General features: G+C 43.6%; 1 protein-coding gene across 1 annotated transcript; it reads left to right on the forward strand.

The window, feature by feature from the left end:
• The first annotated feature begins 15,802 nt into the window (after positions 1-15,802).
• Positions 15,803-17,811, forward strand: LOC132688002 (C-C motif chemokine 8-like). Its single transcript, XM_060646704.2, has 3 exons — positions 15,803-15,939; positions 16,725-16,842; positions 17,251-17,811. Exons 1-3 carry the CDS (start codon positions 15,864-15,866, stop codon positions 17,354-17,356), a joined length of 300 nt encoding a protein of 99 aa, XP_060502687.1. The 5' UTR covers positions 15,803-15,863; the 3' UTR covers positions 17,357-17,811.
• The last annotated feature ends 2,362 nt before the right edge of the window (positions 17,812-20,173 follow it).

Below are 20,173 nucleotides of genomic sequence, written 5' to 3' on the forward strand. Positions count from 1 at the left end.
GGACTCATCTCCCGCCAGAGTCATTCCTGATCACACACTTCCATCCATGCACCAGCAACAATGTGAATCGCATCTGCCTTGGGTAAGTGCTGGCCAGGAGATCATCGAGAGAGAACACGGAAGGAAAACAGACAGCACCTACCTGCAGAAGGCAGCTGAGCCAGCCTGAAGAGCTGCTGACCGCAGATGGCGGAAGAGATTGGGTTAAGGAATTTCACACAGAAGCTCCCCAGAGACCGTGACGTTGGCATCTGGGAGAGGATACCGCAAAATGAAAATAACAGACGACGGCCTGGCATCACTGAACACTTGCCCAGCTGTGACACTGGCATCATGCATTTGTCCTCTGGGACCTCCTCCCTCTACCTGGCATTCCTCATGGTTCCTTTTCCATAACACAGGCATTTCTGGCAAAGTTTGCCCACAGCAACATGTCTCCATTTGGAACCATGAGTCAGTTTGGGGGAGGAATTATGAGAATTCCATTGTCTTAGACTTTGAGTCCCTTCCCAGCAGCTTCTTTTGAAGTCCCTTTGAAAAAAGTCATGACTGGTAAACTTACTCTCCCTCCACGCACGCAAGACACAATGTAGGAAACGATACTCACCGACCAGCGGAGAACACAGCGCAGCCTGGCTTCTAGGTGCTAAGGATGGGTTCCCTCTAGTGGACGGTTGGTGCAGATGCGGGAAATGGTGTACCACTAGGATAGAAGTCACTGTTCAAAACACCTTTTCACCCACACAGATACTGCTGTATAAGTACTGGTGAAAAGGGAATACTACGTGGCAATGAGAAAGAATGAAATATGGCCTTTTGTGGTTGGAACTGGAGAGTGTTATGCTAAGTGAAATAAGTCAGGCAGAGAAAGACAGATACCGTATGTTTTCACTCTTCTGTGGATCCTGAGAAACTTAACAGAAGACGATGGGGGAGGGGGAGGGGGGAAAAAAGGTAGAGAGGGAGGGAGGCAAACCATAAGAGGCTCTTAAATACTGAGAACAAACTGAGGGTTGATGGGGGGTGGGGGAGAGGGGAAAGTGGGTGATGAGCATTGAGGAGGGCACTTGGGATGAGCATTGGGTGTTGCATGGAAGCCAATTTGACAATAAATTTCATATTAAAATAATAATAATAAAATAAATAAATAAATAAATAAATATCATTTGAATGCTAAAAGAAAAAAAAAAAAAACCTTTTCACACATCAATCCATTTAACCCTCACAACTTGTTTTAGCCCCCTTTCCAGAAGGGGAAACTAAGCTCCAGCTTCCTATACCTCATTCTTTCCTACATCCCATGGTTGATGAACAAAGGGCTTTTATCTAGTAGACACCGTAGGCATTTTCCCCGGCCCCGGGGCCAGGGTGTTGTGGACCTTCACTTTGAGGAAGCCTCTAGAAGGAAGGGGCCGCATTATTTGAACATCATAGCCCTTGACCTATTGATGTGACATCCACAAGAGGTGTCCAGTCCCCTCTGCACACAGTCCCTATGCCATTTCCACATCCACATCCATGTCATAGGTCTTCAATGACGACCGTCTGCTGGGGCAGAGGGAACCTGGCCAAAAGCAGGGATGAGCACAGAACGCAGGGGTATCTGAGCAAATGTCCCTAAAATGCACCCAAGCCAGTATTTGCTGCAGCGTTTTTCTCCAATGCCCTGGAGTACACAACTTCCCATGTCTGCACCAACTGTCCGCTAGAGAAAGCCAGTCTTCAGCACCCTGGAAGCACGTGGGGGTGGGGGTGTTCACCACTGGTCCATTAGTGGTGTCTCCTATACCCTGACTTGATGTGTGCGTTGGGGAAGAGGAGTTTGGCTGGATCAGTGCCATCTCACACCACATTTCATGCTGTACCCGGGAGCTCTGGGTGTGAGACACGGGGGTCGGCAGCTTCTGTGTCACGTAGATGGCTCCACTTGCCCTGACTGATAGATTGGGATTCCCCCCTGTGGTCTCTCTCGGGGAAAGGCTTTGCCAGCCAAACTGAGCTTGGAAAAACACAGCACTCCAACATCTGTATCTGCCACCCAGCTTTGACATTCTCAGATGCTGAGATCCAACAGCCTTGTAACTGTAGGATTCCTGGAGTCCTTCATCCAGCCCAAGTTTGAGTTTAATACTGTCCAGGGTTCTAACAAAGTTAGCAGGCTTCAGGAACAGAGAGGTGTTTCAGGTCTCTGGTTGGGATCCTGCCACGGTGCTGAGCCCCTCACGGGGATGCTGCCAGAAGGTGGAAACAAGAGCAGCTCCCCTCCCTTGCGACCACTTTCCCTTCTTCCTCCTTTTGCTGCAGCAGAGGCGTTTCCATCAAGAGTAAATGGAGCCCTGAAGATAAGCCAACACGAAGCATCTCTTATTCTTAGATTGGGCGTGACTCCACCTCCCGTTCCTATCTCACCCCCGGAACTGGGTGGAAAATGTGCCATGCCCCAGCCCATTGCTACCCTTTCTGATGTCCTGCAAGCCATCCCGGGGCCCAGCACCTACTCTGCAGATTCCAGATCTCATTTCACCATTCTATGACCATGACCCTGTCAAGGGAAAGGCTTCCTTCCTTTCCCCCTAACTCTCTACCTCTTACAAAATAAGGGATATCAACTCTATAAAAACCGGCAGAACAGAGAGCAGGGAGGCTGAGACAAACCCAGACACCCCCCCCCCCAGGTTTAGGACATGGGGGCCATGCCCTGATGAGTGGCCCTTTGACCTGGCTGGTCTCCACACAGGTCCAAGACGGGCAGGGCTGTTCCAGCACCAGGGTCCCAATGCCCAGTGCCAGCTCACACCCATCCCTTCCCTCGGCTGCCCACCACTTCTCCCTCTACCAGCGACAGACTCCCACTCGGACGACTGCAATGGTCTTAAGAGTGTTCTCTTCACCTCTAGTTCCTCCCACCCATCTATCTCAGCCCGAGAAATGCTGATCTTCTGTGAACTGAGACCTCAGAGAAAGGCTAGGGGACACCGATTTAATCATCAAGTGACACTTTTCACTGAAAAAGAGGCACCACAAGACCTGTCTTAAGGAGGGGATGAGGTGAGAGGCAAATGTTCTGCAGCATTGACTCAGGTTGGACAATGAGAAGAGGAGGTGAGAAGCAGAATTTGGCGGCAATTTTTGTGCAGGAGCAGGAGAAAGGTCTAGAAAGTTTAGGATGCAAGCTTGGAGTCATGTTTTAGAGGCTCTTGAAAGTCAATATGCACAGCTTGGGTGCAATTCTGAAGGTGATAGGGATACACTGACCAGCAGGGAGAGGAAATGCCACCATCAGAAGTGTGTTTTGAGGAAAAGAAAGCAGGTGGCTGTGGGCAGGATGGGATGTGGAAGGGAGGGCCCAAGAGTAGGTCTCTGCAATGATTCAGGCAAGAAGTAACAGGAAGGCAGTTTTAGGAGGGATGGAAAACACTGAGATTTTACCGAAGATATTTAGTGTGAGGAGAGAGAGGGAGGGCCAGGGACTCAGATCCTAGAACTAGCTCCCCAATACCACAAGGTGGTCTTTTGGAGCATGCCCACCTGAGACCCAAATTTTCTTCCATCACTATCCCCCTAAACCTTAATTATAGAGGTTTACGTACATATATTTAAAGGGACAGGGTCTGAGTTTTTTGGTGCCCCCTAAAATTCCACTGCAGTACATGAATTTTGCCAGCTCTTCTTTCCAAAATGGAACCCGCTTGTATGGAAACCAGCCTCCTCATCAAGGTAAAGACCAACAATCAGGACTCATGCCTGCCAGTCTCAGGGAGAGATGGTTGCTGTGGACAGCGGCACACTCAGGAGCCTGGGGCACTGAAAAAATTCCAGCCTGGGGATTCCCTCATGCACTTAGGCATATCAAGTTCTCCTTCAGGGGCTCAGTTTTCCTCTCCATTAAATGGGAATGATCCTGTGTCTCAGGTAGGAAGTGAGGGAATCCGGCAGATGACCTCCCAGTTCCCTCAGCTCTAAAAACCATGTCTCTTAGCAAAATATTATCATGTGCATTAGCTGGGGAAGAGCTGGATGGAAAAGTGTTTCAAATTTACATGTAGGGCCTGCGTTACTACAAACCCATTCCGTTGCTCCATTATTGCCTGCCCAGACCCCGAGTTTTTATCAAAGCCCCCAAAGACACCCAAAGTCCTGGGAGCACTTAGCAAACAGGCCACTTCTTCCATCCTCATGCCAGATCCGGTCGTTCTGTGTGCCATCTGCCACCAAGATCTCATCTCTGAAATCCAATCAAGTGGGACCCTTGAAGATCCAATCAAGGGTAGACACACACAGATGACTAACATGTCACCATGCATCCTGATACTCAGAAATGACTCTGAGCTTGGGCAGAAGGTAGAGTATGGGTAGCCTCTGTGTGCACAACCACCAATAGAATTCATTTCAACCCCTCTTTCTTGTAAAGCCAGGGCTCTTCATTCGGAAATGGTCCTCAGTCCATTGCCCTCCCACTGTGTCCATGAACCTGCAAACTCAACGCATTGGAGATGTTGGGACCTCTGAAACGCAGAGTTCCTACCGGGTAGCAGGGACCAAACACAGATGCATGACACATAATTGATCGTTACATCCCCGGCTTTTTCTTTAAGCTATGCCTCTGTGCTACATTACCAGGACTGTTTGCGCAAACCATCTTCCTTGCATGAGACTCAGCCACCAGTGCTGAGTGCTTTCACTCTAGATTGATGGCTTCCAAACTGGCAGTGAATCAGAATTGCCAGGACTGCTTCTAAAAACACAGATTCCCAGGCTTTATTGTGACACTCTGGTTCAGAACACTGGCTTATGGAGAATGCCTCTTTCAGGTTTTTAATTAGTTTCCCTGGGGACCTGAGGCACAGGCTGGTCTGGGACCAGGCACTGGATGCTCTCTGAAGTTCCTCTGTGCTCTCAGCTTTTGGTCCCACCTGCCCTGTGTTGAACTTGCAAGGCAGTCTTTGTAATGACCTGCTTGGTCAATGACCACGTGCTGCTGGTCATTGCCCCTCCTGGATCACCATTGGACTAGCGTTGTGACCTGCTGGGAAGCACTTCACCTCTTTCTTTTAACATCTCTCTCCATTGTCTCTATGACGTTGTAACCTCTGAATAAATCTGAGGTGAGCTGTAAAAGGTGGCCAGGACTTGTGATTCCAGGATAGTCTTCCATCTGAACTTAACGTCACTTGGGAGTCATTTAAGAAGAGCTTCCACTGAAGGAGACTTATTTCTCTCCCAAGCTCATCTATCTCCATCCACCACTGACTTATTGTCTAGACCACAGTCTCGCTGTCCGGCAGCTAGTGGAGTCCAAGCACGTGGTCGTACATGCTTCAGCTAACTGCAAACTAGGAGGAGACAGAAGGGGAGGGGAGGGCGACCACCTTCCTGGGAATGGAGCGGCCACAGAACTTGGCCAATCCTAAGTTTCGTTTTAGCTTCTCACACTGATTTCCCAAATCCAGACTGAAACCAAAAGCAAAGGAGGGAGATTGCGAAATCAGGGAGATTTACTGACTGCAGTCTTTGATCTCCCTGCAGAACTTGGCCGTGGTGCCTCTTGGTGTCTGTCCTACCTGGGAATCTGTCTCTCATTGCTTCTGCGCCCAGAGCCTTCTGTGCCTCTGGTTCATGTGAGGACCCGGGACCCTCATTCTTCTCTGTATCCAGGAGACGCACTACTTCCTCATGGACAGCAAAGCTCCTGCTGTGGTCCACCTCTGTCACATGACCTCATCGGGAACCATGAAAACTGCTAAGGGAATGCTTCTGTCCAGTAGCCCACACCTGGGGCCCCTCCTCTAATCACTGCACCCACTTGTTCTGAATATGCATAACAGGTAACTTACTAAATACCTACCATATGCTAACAACTCCCTTTTCCTGTGTCAACTTGTTTAACTCACACTCATTTCACTGAAAAGGAAACAGATACACAGGTTGAAATATGCATCCAAGACCTGGCAGTCTGACTCCAGAGTGCATTCTCGTGACCACCATCCTGCTGGTCCTAGAGCAAAGCAGCAAAGAACTCTTTCCAGCCAATTCCTAGATGTCCAGTTCTCAGACTGGACTCATTTCAAGAAGATAATCATGGAAGAATAAAATGAAAAAAAAAGGAGGGATCACAAGTATCTCCTGGCCTAGAAGTGGGCCACATGTCACAAAGCTGGGGTCATCCCTCGACCTGTGCCCGTGGAGGACTTCAGTAAAGAATCGGATCACTATTTCTCATAGCACGAGATAAGGCCTCACTGTCTTTCCAACCACCCTCTTGGGTTGAAACTGGCACTGAGGCCCCTTGCCATCCCTGATCTTGGGCATTCCCACATTCTCTATATGAGGCAGGGTGGACCTGATGGAATCTAGTTAGGTCACATAGCTACTTAACAAGCAGGCCAGGATTCTGCCTGTTTGACATTCATCTCTTGCTTTCTACAAACCCACTCGTTGTCCTCATAAGGGACTTTAGCTGCTGTTTCTATTTCTTGCTTCCAGATGTGCCCTTATTATCAAGCCACATCACTGGAGAATAAATATAACCGGGACTTTTTCAGTGGAACGGTGGCCTTGTGTGGTTTTTGTGTGGATCAGTGCTATGTGACGCAACGGGCAGGGACAGTCCCAAACACTTTACAAAAAGCTGCCATCCTAGAGGCCTTAAGTTCTGTCTTCTTTAAAGAGGAAATCCCGAGTCAGGGCTATGTTTCCAGTGCGAGAACTTCTGCATCATTGAGAGGATACTGTGTTTTCAACACAGAGAATAAACAAAAGGTAGAAGTCCTAATGTCTCTTGTAAATAAATAAGAAAAAATAACTGAACTCCCAAACCAGGGAGGCTATCAGATAATTCACAAAATAAAAACGTAATCCATTGAACATGCACGTAAGCATATCCACCAGTAATAAAAGTTTGAACAAGCAGGTACTGGAATGATTTCTCTTTACTTCTTTCTTATCAAGGTAATACTCTCCTACCATAAAGTGCAATACAGATAAGTCATTTTTATACTTATATGCATTCCACATATCCACCATCCAGATCAACATTTGTAGAGCTTTTCCAACCCCAAAGCCTCCCTTTTGCCCTCCCATGCTCCTGCCAGTTCATATCTATAAAAGGGAGTCTCTAGGCTGAATCCTATCACTATAGGTTAGTTTTGCCTATATACATGATAATATTTTATTAACAAAGCATCGTACATTTTTAAAGAATAATGTATTAGTTTTCTACCACTGTCATAATAAATTAGCACAAAATTAGTGGCTTAAACAACATAAAAATTACAGCGCTGGAGGTTGGAGGTAGGCCTTGGGTCTCATCACACTAAAATCAAGACATTGGCAGAGCTGTGTTAATTCCTAGAAGCTTTAGAGGAGGATCAATTTTCCTGATCATTTGGCTTGTTGGCAGAATTCAGTCCTTTGGGTCATTGGACTGAGATCGTCATTTTCTTGATGGCTGTCAGGTAAGGGCTGTTCCCAGCTTCTAGAAGTTGCTATAATCCTTGACCCAGAGCCCCCTTCTTCCATCTTCAAATCCAGTAATGTGGACCAAGTCCCTCTCACTTTGAATCTCTTCTTCTTCCATCTCCTGTCACTGAAGCATCAGGAAAGAGTCCCACACTTCTAAAGACTCATTGGACCCAGCTGGAGAAGGCAGGATACTCTCCTCCCAGGTCCATACCCTGACTCACATCTGCAAAGACCGCTTTGCCAGGTAAGGTGACATATTCTCAGGTTCCAGGGACTAGGTGAGGCTAATTAGAGCGGTGGTGGTGTCCGTTATTCTGCTTACTATAAATAGTAAATGTTGTCCAGAGTAAAACTTTCTAGAAAGTGCTATGGTGATATTCAAAGCCTCAGCATTTTATACTTTGTGATATATCAATTCCAAACCTACAGAAATAAATAAAGACATAGGCAGGGTTTTTAAACTGGCTTTTTCATCATAATAATAATTAAAATTATTTTTTAAATGAAAACATAAATATACATACCCAACTATAATGAGCTTTATATAGAGGACCAATATGAGGCCTTTAAAATTCAAGCAACTAAGGGATATCAAATGATTTGAAAGAGTATATGACCAATGTTAAGTGAATTAAGCTGTGAATATCATCATGTGTGCATTTTGTCTATATATGTGTATATGGATATATGGGTATATGTATGTGTAGATATACAAAAACACATATATACATATATGTTTACATATGTATATGTACATGCAGTGAAATTAAGAGAGAAAAGAGGAATAAAATAAAAATATCAGCTCAAGTTCAATCTCAGTATTTAAAATTCAAATAGGGTGACCAGCTGTCATGACTGAGACGACACTGAGGGGTTTCCAGGGATACTGGACTTGTAGTGCTAAAAATGAGAAATTCTAGGCCAAACCAGGGCAAGATGGTCACCCTAAATGCAGGTACGTTTCGTCCTCATTTTTAGGCACTTCTGTATATTTTTTATGTTTCCTACAAAAAAGAGTGCAATCATTAAAAATCACTAAAAGTCCTTCAGTGTTTTGTTCTGAGGTGGGGAAAATGCCAGAGTCTGGACCTGGGAAACATGCCAGAAGTCGTTCTTAGATGTTACAAGTCCTGGCAATGTTGCAGACGAGTGAAGAAGTGTGCTACCATCCACAAATGAGAGACCTGAATTTCAAGGGCAGCTTCTGGAGGAAGCACGGTATTCCCGCGGATGGCGGCAGACCCTGGTTAGCAAACAAGAGTTGCAACAGAACCCTCCGCTTCTGTATGACGAGAACCACCTTGGAGATCAGAATAGGGAAAACAATTGAATTAAAAACCATGAAGCCAAACTTGAACACGTGGCAGCTGCAAATTGCAAGAAGAGTTTCTTATTGGCGATCCGTAGTCTGGAACGTGGCCAGCATTCCTGCTACAGGTGGGCGTGTGCGGGTGCACTTCCGGGACGGTGCTGACATCACATCTGCCCGCTGCCAATCACCCGTGTTGGCAGATGCCTTGAGAGGGAGGTTTTACGTTTTCAGTTCATTCATATGGTGGAATACATTAGTGTGTATCATACTGACCTGAAGTTTCTACAATTGACTTAACGTTATGCATTCCTTTTTTTTAAAAGCTAGAATAAAAACTAGTTATTTTTGACATAAAGATCATAAAACATGTTTGGTCCAGAATGTTATGGGGCATAATATAATATCAAATTAGGTAGACTACACGGTCCCACTGGAAAAAAAAAAAAAAAAACACTGATAAAACAAAACAGCGACTGTTTTGTATGTGAGGTGGAACATTTAATAGCACAAAGGCTCCTTCACAGTGCTTCATAGTTACTAATGTAGAGGTTCTTAGCCTTCACGAGTTTAATTGTGATCTTCATAAATAATGAAATAAAAATATTGCTCTAAGGGCCAATTAACACCTGTATCCATTAAGGGCTTTATCATAATTTCCCACTTTACTGAGTTGATGTGGATAACCTTGTGTGGCAGTCATTGGTACAGTTCCCTGACATTTAGATAAAAGTCACTTACGGAAGGAGAACAAAAATAATACATCATGTTTGATTTAGAATGCCAAGAGGTGCACTGAAGATGATGAAACTATTTACATTCACCAATCTGTTCCAAGTTAAAATTTAAAAAATTAAAAAGAGTGGACTATTTTGAATGTGAAGTAAAAGAAATCATTTAATCAAAGAATGTCACATAGAACAGTCACTTCTTTGCAAAGTTTAACAGTTAATAAACTGAGGTAGATACCACGGAGCAGGTGGTAGTGACTAGAGATATCCCCTGAAATTTTCAGTTCTTATTCTTCTGTCACATGGTAGGATTAGCTTTCCATGCCATCTCGAAGACAGGCAAGCTGTATGACCCACTTTGATCAATAAAATATAAGCAGAAGTGACATGTGTCACTTAAGGCAGAGGCCTTTAGAGCTATTACAAGAACCCCCATGTCTCTGACCTGCCACAGTGACCAGGGTATTCCTGGTGATAAAGACAGCCCGAGTGAGGAAAGACTAGAGCAGTACCAAAGCCCTTCACTCACTTATTAGTGAAGGAACCCCTGGAAGCTGGGTAAGAGGCACCCCATGTGATGTTGTGCTGTGCTCTGCTATACCACACTGTTCCAGCAGGGACAGAGTAGGGTGAGGCAGCACCTAGAATCCACACTACCAACCCAGCCAGGAAGCGGGGATCACAGCAAATGCCCCCCACATAACCAGCAGAGCAGGCTCAGAGACTTTAATCCACATCCCAGTGGCTCCCAGCAAAGACCCAGGAACAACTGAACAGCTCACTATTATTAAGACAATGTTCTAGTTGCCATAATAGCACAGTCTTGCCCTCACATTGAGTCCAGTGACCCTGCTTACCTCTCTTTCTCACATCCAGCCCATAGCCCCAAACACCATTCAGGAGTTTATCCTAAAATCCCATCGATTGCATGGAGTTATAAAGGACAGGAATAGACATTACTAGTTAGTTTGTTGAGTCTCAGAGATCCCCTGTGCCAAGAAAATCTTAAGCATTGAGTGGGAATGATGGTTAAGAGCTTGGTGGCATAAGTTATATATCCTCGAGCCCAGATAGAATCTGTTCATGCTGTTCTTATTAAGACCCATCAAGTAATCCTCCTTGAAATCATGTACATTCCAGCTGGGCCCATAATCGTTTCTCCCTGCAAAACAGACTTTCAGACACAAAACATTGGAAATCTGGGGTCCTCCACTAGACTGAGACCCTACCTGTACCAGGGACCAAAGAGGCCCAGTGCATAACTAAGCATGGTGCCTGCATCTCTGAATTCTGGTATCAGTTCTTAACTAAATTTTCCAAGTGACTCTGGGCACATCATTTTCCTACCCTGTGCCTCAGTTTATACATCCGTAAATGAGACATTTGAACTAGGTTAATGGATCTGATTAAAAATCACTCGGCGCACTTCAAAAACAGAATCTAAGACATCATCTCCAAAGATTCTCACTCATTATACTGAAGTGGTTAAGGCATATCTTACCAATAATTGCCCAGAGAATCCTGATATTATAGGTGGATCTGGGGACTAGGACATTAGATGGTCCCTGGGGTTTTGGAGCACCTCACTGCAGTCTTCTACCTGGTCTTTGTCTTCTAACTTTGAATTTCAAAATGGTTTTCGTTCAGACATGACCACTGACCAGTCTTGGTTTGTCATGTAGTCGCTGTACAATCCATGACAAATCATTTCACTTCCATAATTCTTTCCCTCATTTGTAAAGTGAAAAGATTAGTGAAATTAAATGCAAATGTCTCTTCCAATGCAATCTATAATTGTGTGACCACTGAGGACACTGGAGACTGAACTGGAAAATGAACGCAGCAATTCTGATTCCCACGTGCTCTCCCATTCCCATCACATCCCTTGAGAACCACCTAAAAATTCAGATCTATTTCCATACCAAGATACTCATTTCCTGCCTGCTACTCACAGGTTTCTGACCTCAAGCTCCCCTTTGCAGCCACTGACCTGTAGGTGGGTTGTCAAAACTGCTTCAAGAATTTGTTTGCTGGGAAAGCACTGTGGAGAAGGGAAAGGGAAGAGGCAAAATGACCACTTCCTTGAACGACACAACCAGGCTGCTGGACAGACATGAACTTGCATGGGCTAAAGTTTCGTTTTAACTTTTTTATGTTTGGATTTCTTGATTTCAGTTTAAAAACAAAGCAAGAAAGGGAAATTGCATAATCAGAGTGACTTGCCAGCTAAGAACTCTGAACTCCCTGTAGAATTAGGAGCCTGCTGCTCTTTGGCATATCAACACTGGGATCTGACCCCCATCTCTTCTGAGACCCCACAACATTCCATTCTTCTGGTTCATGGCAGGACGTCACTTCTCTGTTTCCAGGAGACTCTTTTTCTTTCTTCATCTAAAGTGTAGGCATTTCGGGAGGCCTGTCTTTATCACATATCTTTGTTTGGAAATGGTTTTGAGGGGAACTGGTAAAAGAGACCAAGAACTACATTTTGAGTTCCTTTCTAGCTTGTTCTAGACAGAACACTCATTTTATTTGACTATTGCTAATGGCTACCTTATTGCACGTATTACCATACGCCACCCACTCTGCAAAGTAAATTTTCAGTGTTAGGTAGTTTAATATTCTCAATAAACTTCATTTCCATATAAGAAAAACAAAGAATAGGTAAAGAATTTGAACTACAAAGAAATTAGATTACTTGTGCCTTCTCTGACATAGATATTAACTAGTAATCTTAGTATCTAAATCCAGACTTTTAACTACCATGCTGTACTGTCTTTCCTAGGGCTGACAGCTGAAAACACTTGTCTGCAAGTTCCTGGCATCCCAGCCTCTCTGGTTTCTGATTGGATCATTTGCAGATAATCATACATAAATTAAGTTACAGAAGAGCTTAAATATGATTTAACCCTAGAAAAGAAACTATGTTACATGGGAAGTACCAATTCCCACTGTTGTACCCATGGCAGACATCAATAATCAATCATGACTTTACATTCAATACTCAAATGAAGGCTTATTGTTTATTTGTTTTCCCAACAAACCTTTCTGGTCACGTACCATAAATCCATCAGGTTAATACATGATTGAAAACTATTTACCATCCCTAAACTTTTCAAAAATCCATACTTTATAGATGAGGACAATGAACCTCAGAGTCAAGATTAGTTCATGGTCACATTGGGCAAGTCATTAGCTAGTTATTGGCTAAATCAGGATTAGACTCAAGACATGCAATTTATTTCTATTCATTTGATTATTCCTTTTTGATTCCCAAGAACTATGATTTCCACCATTATTTCTGTCATTTGTTTATAGATGCATTTTCCATACGAAGACTGCTCAGAGGAGAAATTAAAAATGAGGTCTTCAGGGTATTTTGTAAGACAATGATTTTATTTCCAAATTAAAAAGATAAGCAAATTTGACCTGTTAGCCTACACAGCCCCATAGAGATCAGTGATACATGGTATATCTGGCAGGGGGACTGTCCCCAAAGTGATCAAAATCCTGCCATCCTGGAAGAACCAAAAGAAAACTATAGGCCATCTTATGAACCTAGATACAAAATCCTCCACAAAATATTAACAAATAGAATTCAACAATGTTTGAAAAGAATTACACAACACAATCAGGTGGGGTTTATTCCAAGTACACAAAGATATCAATATGATGATACCAACAGAAAGCATTTGACAAAATCCAACACCCATTCATGAAAAAACTTTCAGCAAACCGGGAATAGAGAGATGTGTCCTCAACTTAATAAAGACCATCTACAACAGGCCTACAGCTAACATCATATTTACTGATGTAGAAACAATGAAATGATGTTCTTAATCATGAAAAAATGCTTTTCCCCTAAGATTGGGAACAAGGCAAGGATGTTCCCTCTAACCACGCTTATTCAAAATACTGGAAGTCCTAGCTAATGCAATAAGACAAGACAAGAAAATAAACAGGTATACAAATTGAGAATAAATTGAAAAAAAAAGGTCTTTGTTTGTAAAAGACATAATTGTCCATGTAGGAAAAGAAACACACACACACACACACACCCCTCCTGCACAAAAAAGCAATTATAGCAAGGTATCAAGCTACCAAGTTAATACATAAAACTCAATTATTTTTCCACATACCAACAACAAACAATTTCAACTTGAAATTAATAACACAATACTATATATATATTAGGACTAAAATATAAAGTACATTGGAATGAATCTAAGAAAATATGTATAATATCAATATGTGGAAAACTACAATAATTTTAATGAAAGATTAAAGAACTAAGTAAATAGAGATCCTATGTTCATGGATAGGAAGAATCAATATTGAAGAAGCAAAGATAATTCAATAGAAAAGGAAATCTTTTCAACAAATGGTTCTTGTCATCCACATGCAAAATAAAATAAAATAAAATAAAATAAAATAAGAAGAATCTAGATACAGATCTTATACCTTTCACAGAAAGTAACTCAAAATGGATCATAGTCCTCAATGTAAAATTCAAATCTATGAAATTCTAGAAGATAACATAGAAAAAAATTGAGATGACTTTGGGTTTGGTGATGACTCTGTAGACACAACACGAAAAGCCTGATCCATGAAATTAATAAATTAATAAGTTGGACTTCATTACAATGAAAAACTTCTCCTGCATGAAAGACACCATTAGGAGAAGACAAACCATAGACTGTGAGAAAACCTTTGTGAAATACACATCTGTTAAAGGGCTTGTGTCCAAAATATACAAAGAACACTTAAAACTCAATAATGAGAAAACAAACAACCCAATTTAAAAATAGTGACAGGCCTCATCAGAGACACCCACCAAAGAAAATATGCAAATAGAAAATTGGCATATGAAATATATTCAACATCATATGTCATTAGGGAATTGCAGATTAAGACAATCAGAAACAACTACCCACCCAGGAGAGTAGCTAAAATCCAAAATATTGACAATAGCAAATGCTGGTGAAGATGCAGAAAACAGGAATTCTCATTCTTTGCTAGTGAGAATGAACAATGCATTGTACAGCCACTTTGGAAGACCCTTTGTCAGCTTCTTACAAGGCTAGACATAGTCTTACCATATCATCTAGCAATCACTCTCCTAGATATTTACCCAAATGATTTGAAAATTTACGTCCACATGAAGGCCTGCACAAGAATGTTTACAGCAGCTTTATTCATAATTGCCCCAAAATGGAAGCAACCAAGATGTCCCTCAATAGATGAATGGTTAAATAAACTGATACACACATATGATAGAATACTATTCAGCAATAAAAAGAAATGAGCCATGAAAAGACACAAGGGAAGCTTAAATGCCTATTTCTAAGTGAAAGCAGCCAATTTGAAAAGACTACATACTGTATGGTTCCAACTGTATGACATTCTGTAAAAATAAACATATAGAGATATTATAAAGATCAGTGGTAGCCAGAGATTTGAGAGGAGGAGCACAGGGGAGTCTAAGGGCAGTGGGATTTCCACATGATACCGTAATGGCAGATACATGAGGAGAGGCGAGTAGAAGAGGTCAGTGGTTTGCAAACCTAGCTCCTTCCCTTCCTTCTCCACCCCTACCCCCACTGTATGTAAACAAAGGGAACTGAAGGCCTTTCTCAAACAGACCCATTCTACCTGCATGAAATATTGAGTTTCTCCTTATGATTTCACTGGAAAGAAAAATTAGTGTCTAAATAAAATATTTGGAAACACCACCCTGCAAGATCAGTATGTGCTGTCCAATTCTCATGCTCCATAACATAAGATTCCATGGCATTAAAACTTGAAGATTTTCCCGGACTCCACCATTCTGCCAGGGTTGTATCAGGCTACCTGTGTGGGGTTTTACAGGAGCCTGACTAGTTTAGGATGCCAGGGACCTGAGTCTGATGGAAAGTACAGTCAAAGACTTAAAACCCAGTCTCAGGCCTCCTGGGCCCCAGAGGGGGCCAGATCTTTGATTGTCTTCACTTCACTATGACTTCAGCTTCCATTCTTCCTTTCCAACAGAACATTTTCCATTTCAAACATTTCCATTTCCATATCCTTAACATTCCATTGAGGTCACTTCCTGTATTTCTCTTGGTACAACGACATACCCTTTCACCTCTACTCCACATAGTCTAAGTGAATGATAGAAACTGTTCAGCTTCCTTCTTCCAGCGTTTGGAAATCACCCCCAGGATCTGGTGCCTACTAAGCATATTCAAAGTCTTACTTCATGCCCCCGCCCACACACTCTGCTCTCTATAAAAGACAGGCAGGGTGTCCAGAGGAACAGCGAGGCTGAAACCAACCCAGGAACTTCCATCTCTCACACCCAAGCTCCTGTGCTTCCTTCTGCCATGAAGGTCTCCGCAGTGCTTCTGTGCCTGCTGCTCACAGTGGCCACCTTCAGCATCCAGGTGCTTGCTCAGCCAGGTAAGGCCCTCTCTTCCTAAGGCTTACCATTTTAACTGTTGTAGGTACTACCATCCCAGCATGCTTGCTGCATAGCCTACATTACAGAGATGGAGAAAGTGAAACCAACAGCAGAGATAAAAAGAGCTGTCATGGCACAATTAGCCAGACCCAGAACCAGATGCCCAGGCCACTGAGGCCAGTCCCCATGGTCCTTCCTGACACCAGCTGGAGAAGAGACACTAAATGCAGCCACTACCTCAATGACCCTTACATTGTTTGGGGATGTGACACAGAAGGAAGGACCATTTCTCATTGTGGATGTGAAGAACATTTCAGGCAGTAGTGCAGAGGAAAAAAATTAGTGCTTGGGGTTTCAAATTTTGAATTACAGGCAGCCATGTAAGAATAATAAGGACCCAGGGGCCTCTCAGTGTATGACACTGGTTGGCTTTAGAGCCCATGGGGACAGAAAGCTGGGAAGCAAGTTCTTAGAACTTATCTTTTTGGTGTCAGTGGTTTTGGATCAGTGGATCCTCCTAATGGCACTACTGGATTAGTCTTGTCACGTGAGATTTCTCCATTCCAAGTCAACAATGAGGGTCCCCAGACTCCCAAAGAGGAAACTGACTCCTGGGCACCATTTCATCTGTGGAATGTGAACTAAGGCACTGGACTTGGGAGTGCCCAGTGTTCATTGGAACTTGTATGTTTGTTTTGTCTTTTCCTAGCTTCTCTACCTGCCCTTGCAAATGCATGCTTATGATGCATTATAACTGTATCATTCTTTGCAAAATGTTTTTCAGGTTCAGTTTCCATCCCAATTACCTGCTGCTTCAGTGTGGTCAAAGGGAAGATCCCTATGCAGAAGCTAGAGAGCTACACAAGGATCACCAACATCCAGTGTCCCCAGGAAGCTGTGATGTGAGTAGATCATGCCCTGGAACCCTCCACCAAAAGTTCTATCTGAGTTACATACAAGGGAAAGATATCGGGATGCATGTCCAAATGAGTCAGATAAATATACCATCTAATCCAAAGGAACTTTTACCCCATGGAGAAACTGAGCTCATGGGAGGGAATCCATACTCTGTCCAGGCTAACCTTCTGGGAGCTTGGCCAGATCATCCAAGTTCTTTCAGCCAGGAGCTTGAGGGCTTCCCCTGGGACAAGAGCACAGTTTCCTTTTGAGGACTTTTCCTCCCCCACCTGTCCCCATCCAGCCCCCTCACCCAGAGAGAAAAAGCTGCTCAGGTTTAGGGTCCAACAGGCCACATTCCTGGACAAAATCCTCAAGGTGCTCCATCTAACTGCCCTCTCTTCCCTCCACAGCTTCAAGACCAAAACATCCAGAGAGATCTGTGCTGACCCCAAGCAGAAGTGGGTCCAGGATTTCATGAAGCGCCTGGACCAAAAGTCCCAAACCCAGAAGCCTTGAACCTTTATACCCGGACTGGAGAGACAGAGCCTGAAGAAAATCTTATTTATTTTCCCCCAACCCTCCCCAAGGGCAGAGTGATATTATTTTATTACAATCCCAACAATAGCACTTTGTATAATAATTTAAAGCACATTTCTTAAATATTATTTAATTATATTTAAGTTATTGATGTTTTGACTTTTTCTGATATAAATGTTAGCAAATGTAAAGTATAAAATCTGGTGGCATGTTTTCTTTCCTGTGAACTCAGTCAAGTTCATGGCAGGATGTCATTGTTCTCCCTCCAACCTGCCTACAGTATTGTCAGGTCCTTCCATGGATCATCAGAGTGAAACACTTCTGAATTCTTAGAAAGTCAATGCTCCTGTACTGCTGTGTAGTGTTGTTGAAATTAATGTTATTTAATGACTATATGGCAATTTCAAAGAAAAAATATATGACTTTAAACTTGTTCTTTTTTTAATGTTTATTTGTTTAGTTTTGAGAAGGAGAGAGCACAAGGAGGGGAGGGACGGAGAGAGGGAGACACACAGAATCTGAAGTAGGCTCCAGGCTCTGAGCTGTCAGCACAGAACCTGACGCAGGGCTCGATCTCATGATCCGTGAGATCATGACCTGAGCCGAAGTCGGACAGTCAACTGACTGAGCCACCCAGGTGCCCCTAAACAACTTGGTCTTATTTTTCATGGGGTAACATTTAGCTAGGAGGAAGAAAACAGCAGCAATGGCTGGCAATTTAGGGTTTGGGGGCCATCCTCTAAGAAGTATTTTAGATTCAACTGAGGTTCAGGGTGTTCCAGCCTTTGGCTCCAGTCTCTAACATCACCTGCACATTTCTTTTCTCATCACACCTCCTTTTGTCCAGTCTCTCTCTTGCTTCAAACTTTTCTCCATAACCCCAACTTTTATCTAACTAATTAATCCTCAAACCCAGACTATTGTCCTAGTAGTGAAACTAGAGGAAACTAGATGTCTATAACCTAGAAGCTCTTTCAAGGCTTTTCGTTAAAAAATCTTCAACAGGACTGGTCTTGAATGGGAATGGCATGCAATGGGAAATGAAAAGATTTTTCAGAGCTGGTACAAGAGGAGGAGGAAGAGAGTGGATGGAGGGGGAAATCCCATCTGGCTGGACTCTGGAAAAACAAGATGCACTAAAAGTTTTGGAAATAGGAGTGAAGGACAGTGTCACATTCCAAGATGCACATGAGGAAGAATGACCTGGTATCTGAGTATGGGGTCGGAGTAAGTGAGGGAGGGCCTGAGGGCAGGCAGGCCACTGTAAAGGTACAGGGGAGGTGAAGCAGGCTGGGAGTGGGGGTGAGGTTAGGTAGAATGGGCAAGATGGAGTGGTATGTTAAATGTTGGAGAGGGAAAGCATTTGACCTGGAACATAGACCTTCTCTTACAATCTCATAAGGCAACTATTTAGAGACAGCTGGTGCCCTTGAGACACAGAATTAAGCTATCTCCAGCCCCAATCTCCCAAAATTGCAAGCATCTGTTTGAAGGCATGGGACTTCCTTTCCTTAATAGTCTCTTAGTGTCAAGATTGTCTTGTACTTCGTGAGCATGGCTGGCTCCATTTTCAGACATGAGGCCCACCATAGTAAGGCACAAAGACCAGACCACTCCCTGAGGGAAAGAGGACTATTGTTCCACTGACCCAGCTCTGCAAGGCCTGTAATCTGTGATCGTGTGGAGGGATACGACAATCTGAGTACACTTGGAAGCTTAGCACTTGGGATCTGGTCCCAGAACTGACCCTGACTCTATGTCACTTAGGACAACTGGATCTCTCTCTCCGGCATTAAGATGCCCCATAAAAAATGGGAGGTTGTGCTGTTTCACAGGCAGAAAGTGAGGGGACCTGGCAGATGACCTCACAAGCCCCCTCCATGTCTCTTGGAATCTTGGCCATGCCTGTTAGCTAGGGTAGATTGGGGAAGTAAAGCACCCAGGATTAAAACCATTGAGCCAGGGGCACCTGGGTGGCTCAGTTGGTTAAGCATCCAACTTCGGCTCAGGTCATTATCTCGCAGTCTGTGAGTTCAGGCCCCACATCGGGCTCTGTGCTGACAGCTCAGAGCCTGGAGCCTGCTTCAGATTCTGTATCTCCTTCTCTCTCTCTGCCCCTCCCCGACTCATGCTCTGTCTCTCTAAAAAATAAACATTAAAGTATATATATTTTAAAAAACAAACATTGAGCCAGTCAGGAGCCTAGCCTATTACAAGTCAGATATATCACCTGTCTAAAGACCAGCTTTCCACTGAAGTCCAAGGTAGCACAGTCAAGCCCCAGGGACAATAAGCAGCTGAGTATCAGCTGGGTAAGAGGAGCACTTCTGGCCACAAGAGCTCCATCCATTTCTCACCTCTCTTCCACAGCCTCAAGGACAAGCTGGCTGATGAGGTCTGGGACCAGGGTTTCATGAAATAGCCTGACCACAAATCCAATTTCCAATGCAAGAAGACACAGCCTAGAATGACACCCAGGCCACAATCAAAACACAATCCATTTGTTTCCCCTGAGCTTTGCCCAGCTAGCTGCACTCCAGGACTGTGTCATCATATTTCAACTCACAACAACCTTTGTTCACAACATTAAACATAAACACATAAGTAATGTGTCATCTCATTTAAGTTATTGATGTTTTACATGGCCTAACTTGAATATTAGTGCTTTGGAAATCCACATCCTTATATTGATTGGTTAATATCTGTGAACCCGACTTATTCCCTTGTCAACTAGGAGTGAAGACTGGGGAGGTCACTTGAAGATGATGGCCATCCTCTTGGGCACACCTCTGATTT

This window comes from Panthera onca, chromosome E1, assembly GCF_046562875.1.
Source record: "Panthera onca isolate mPanOnc1 chromosome E1, mPanOnc1 haplotype 2, whole genome shotgun sequence".
In the NCBI taxonomy this organism is placed as follows: Eukaryota; Metazoa; Chordata; class Mammalia; order Carnivora; family Felidae; genus Panthera; species Panthera onca.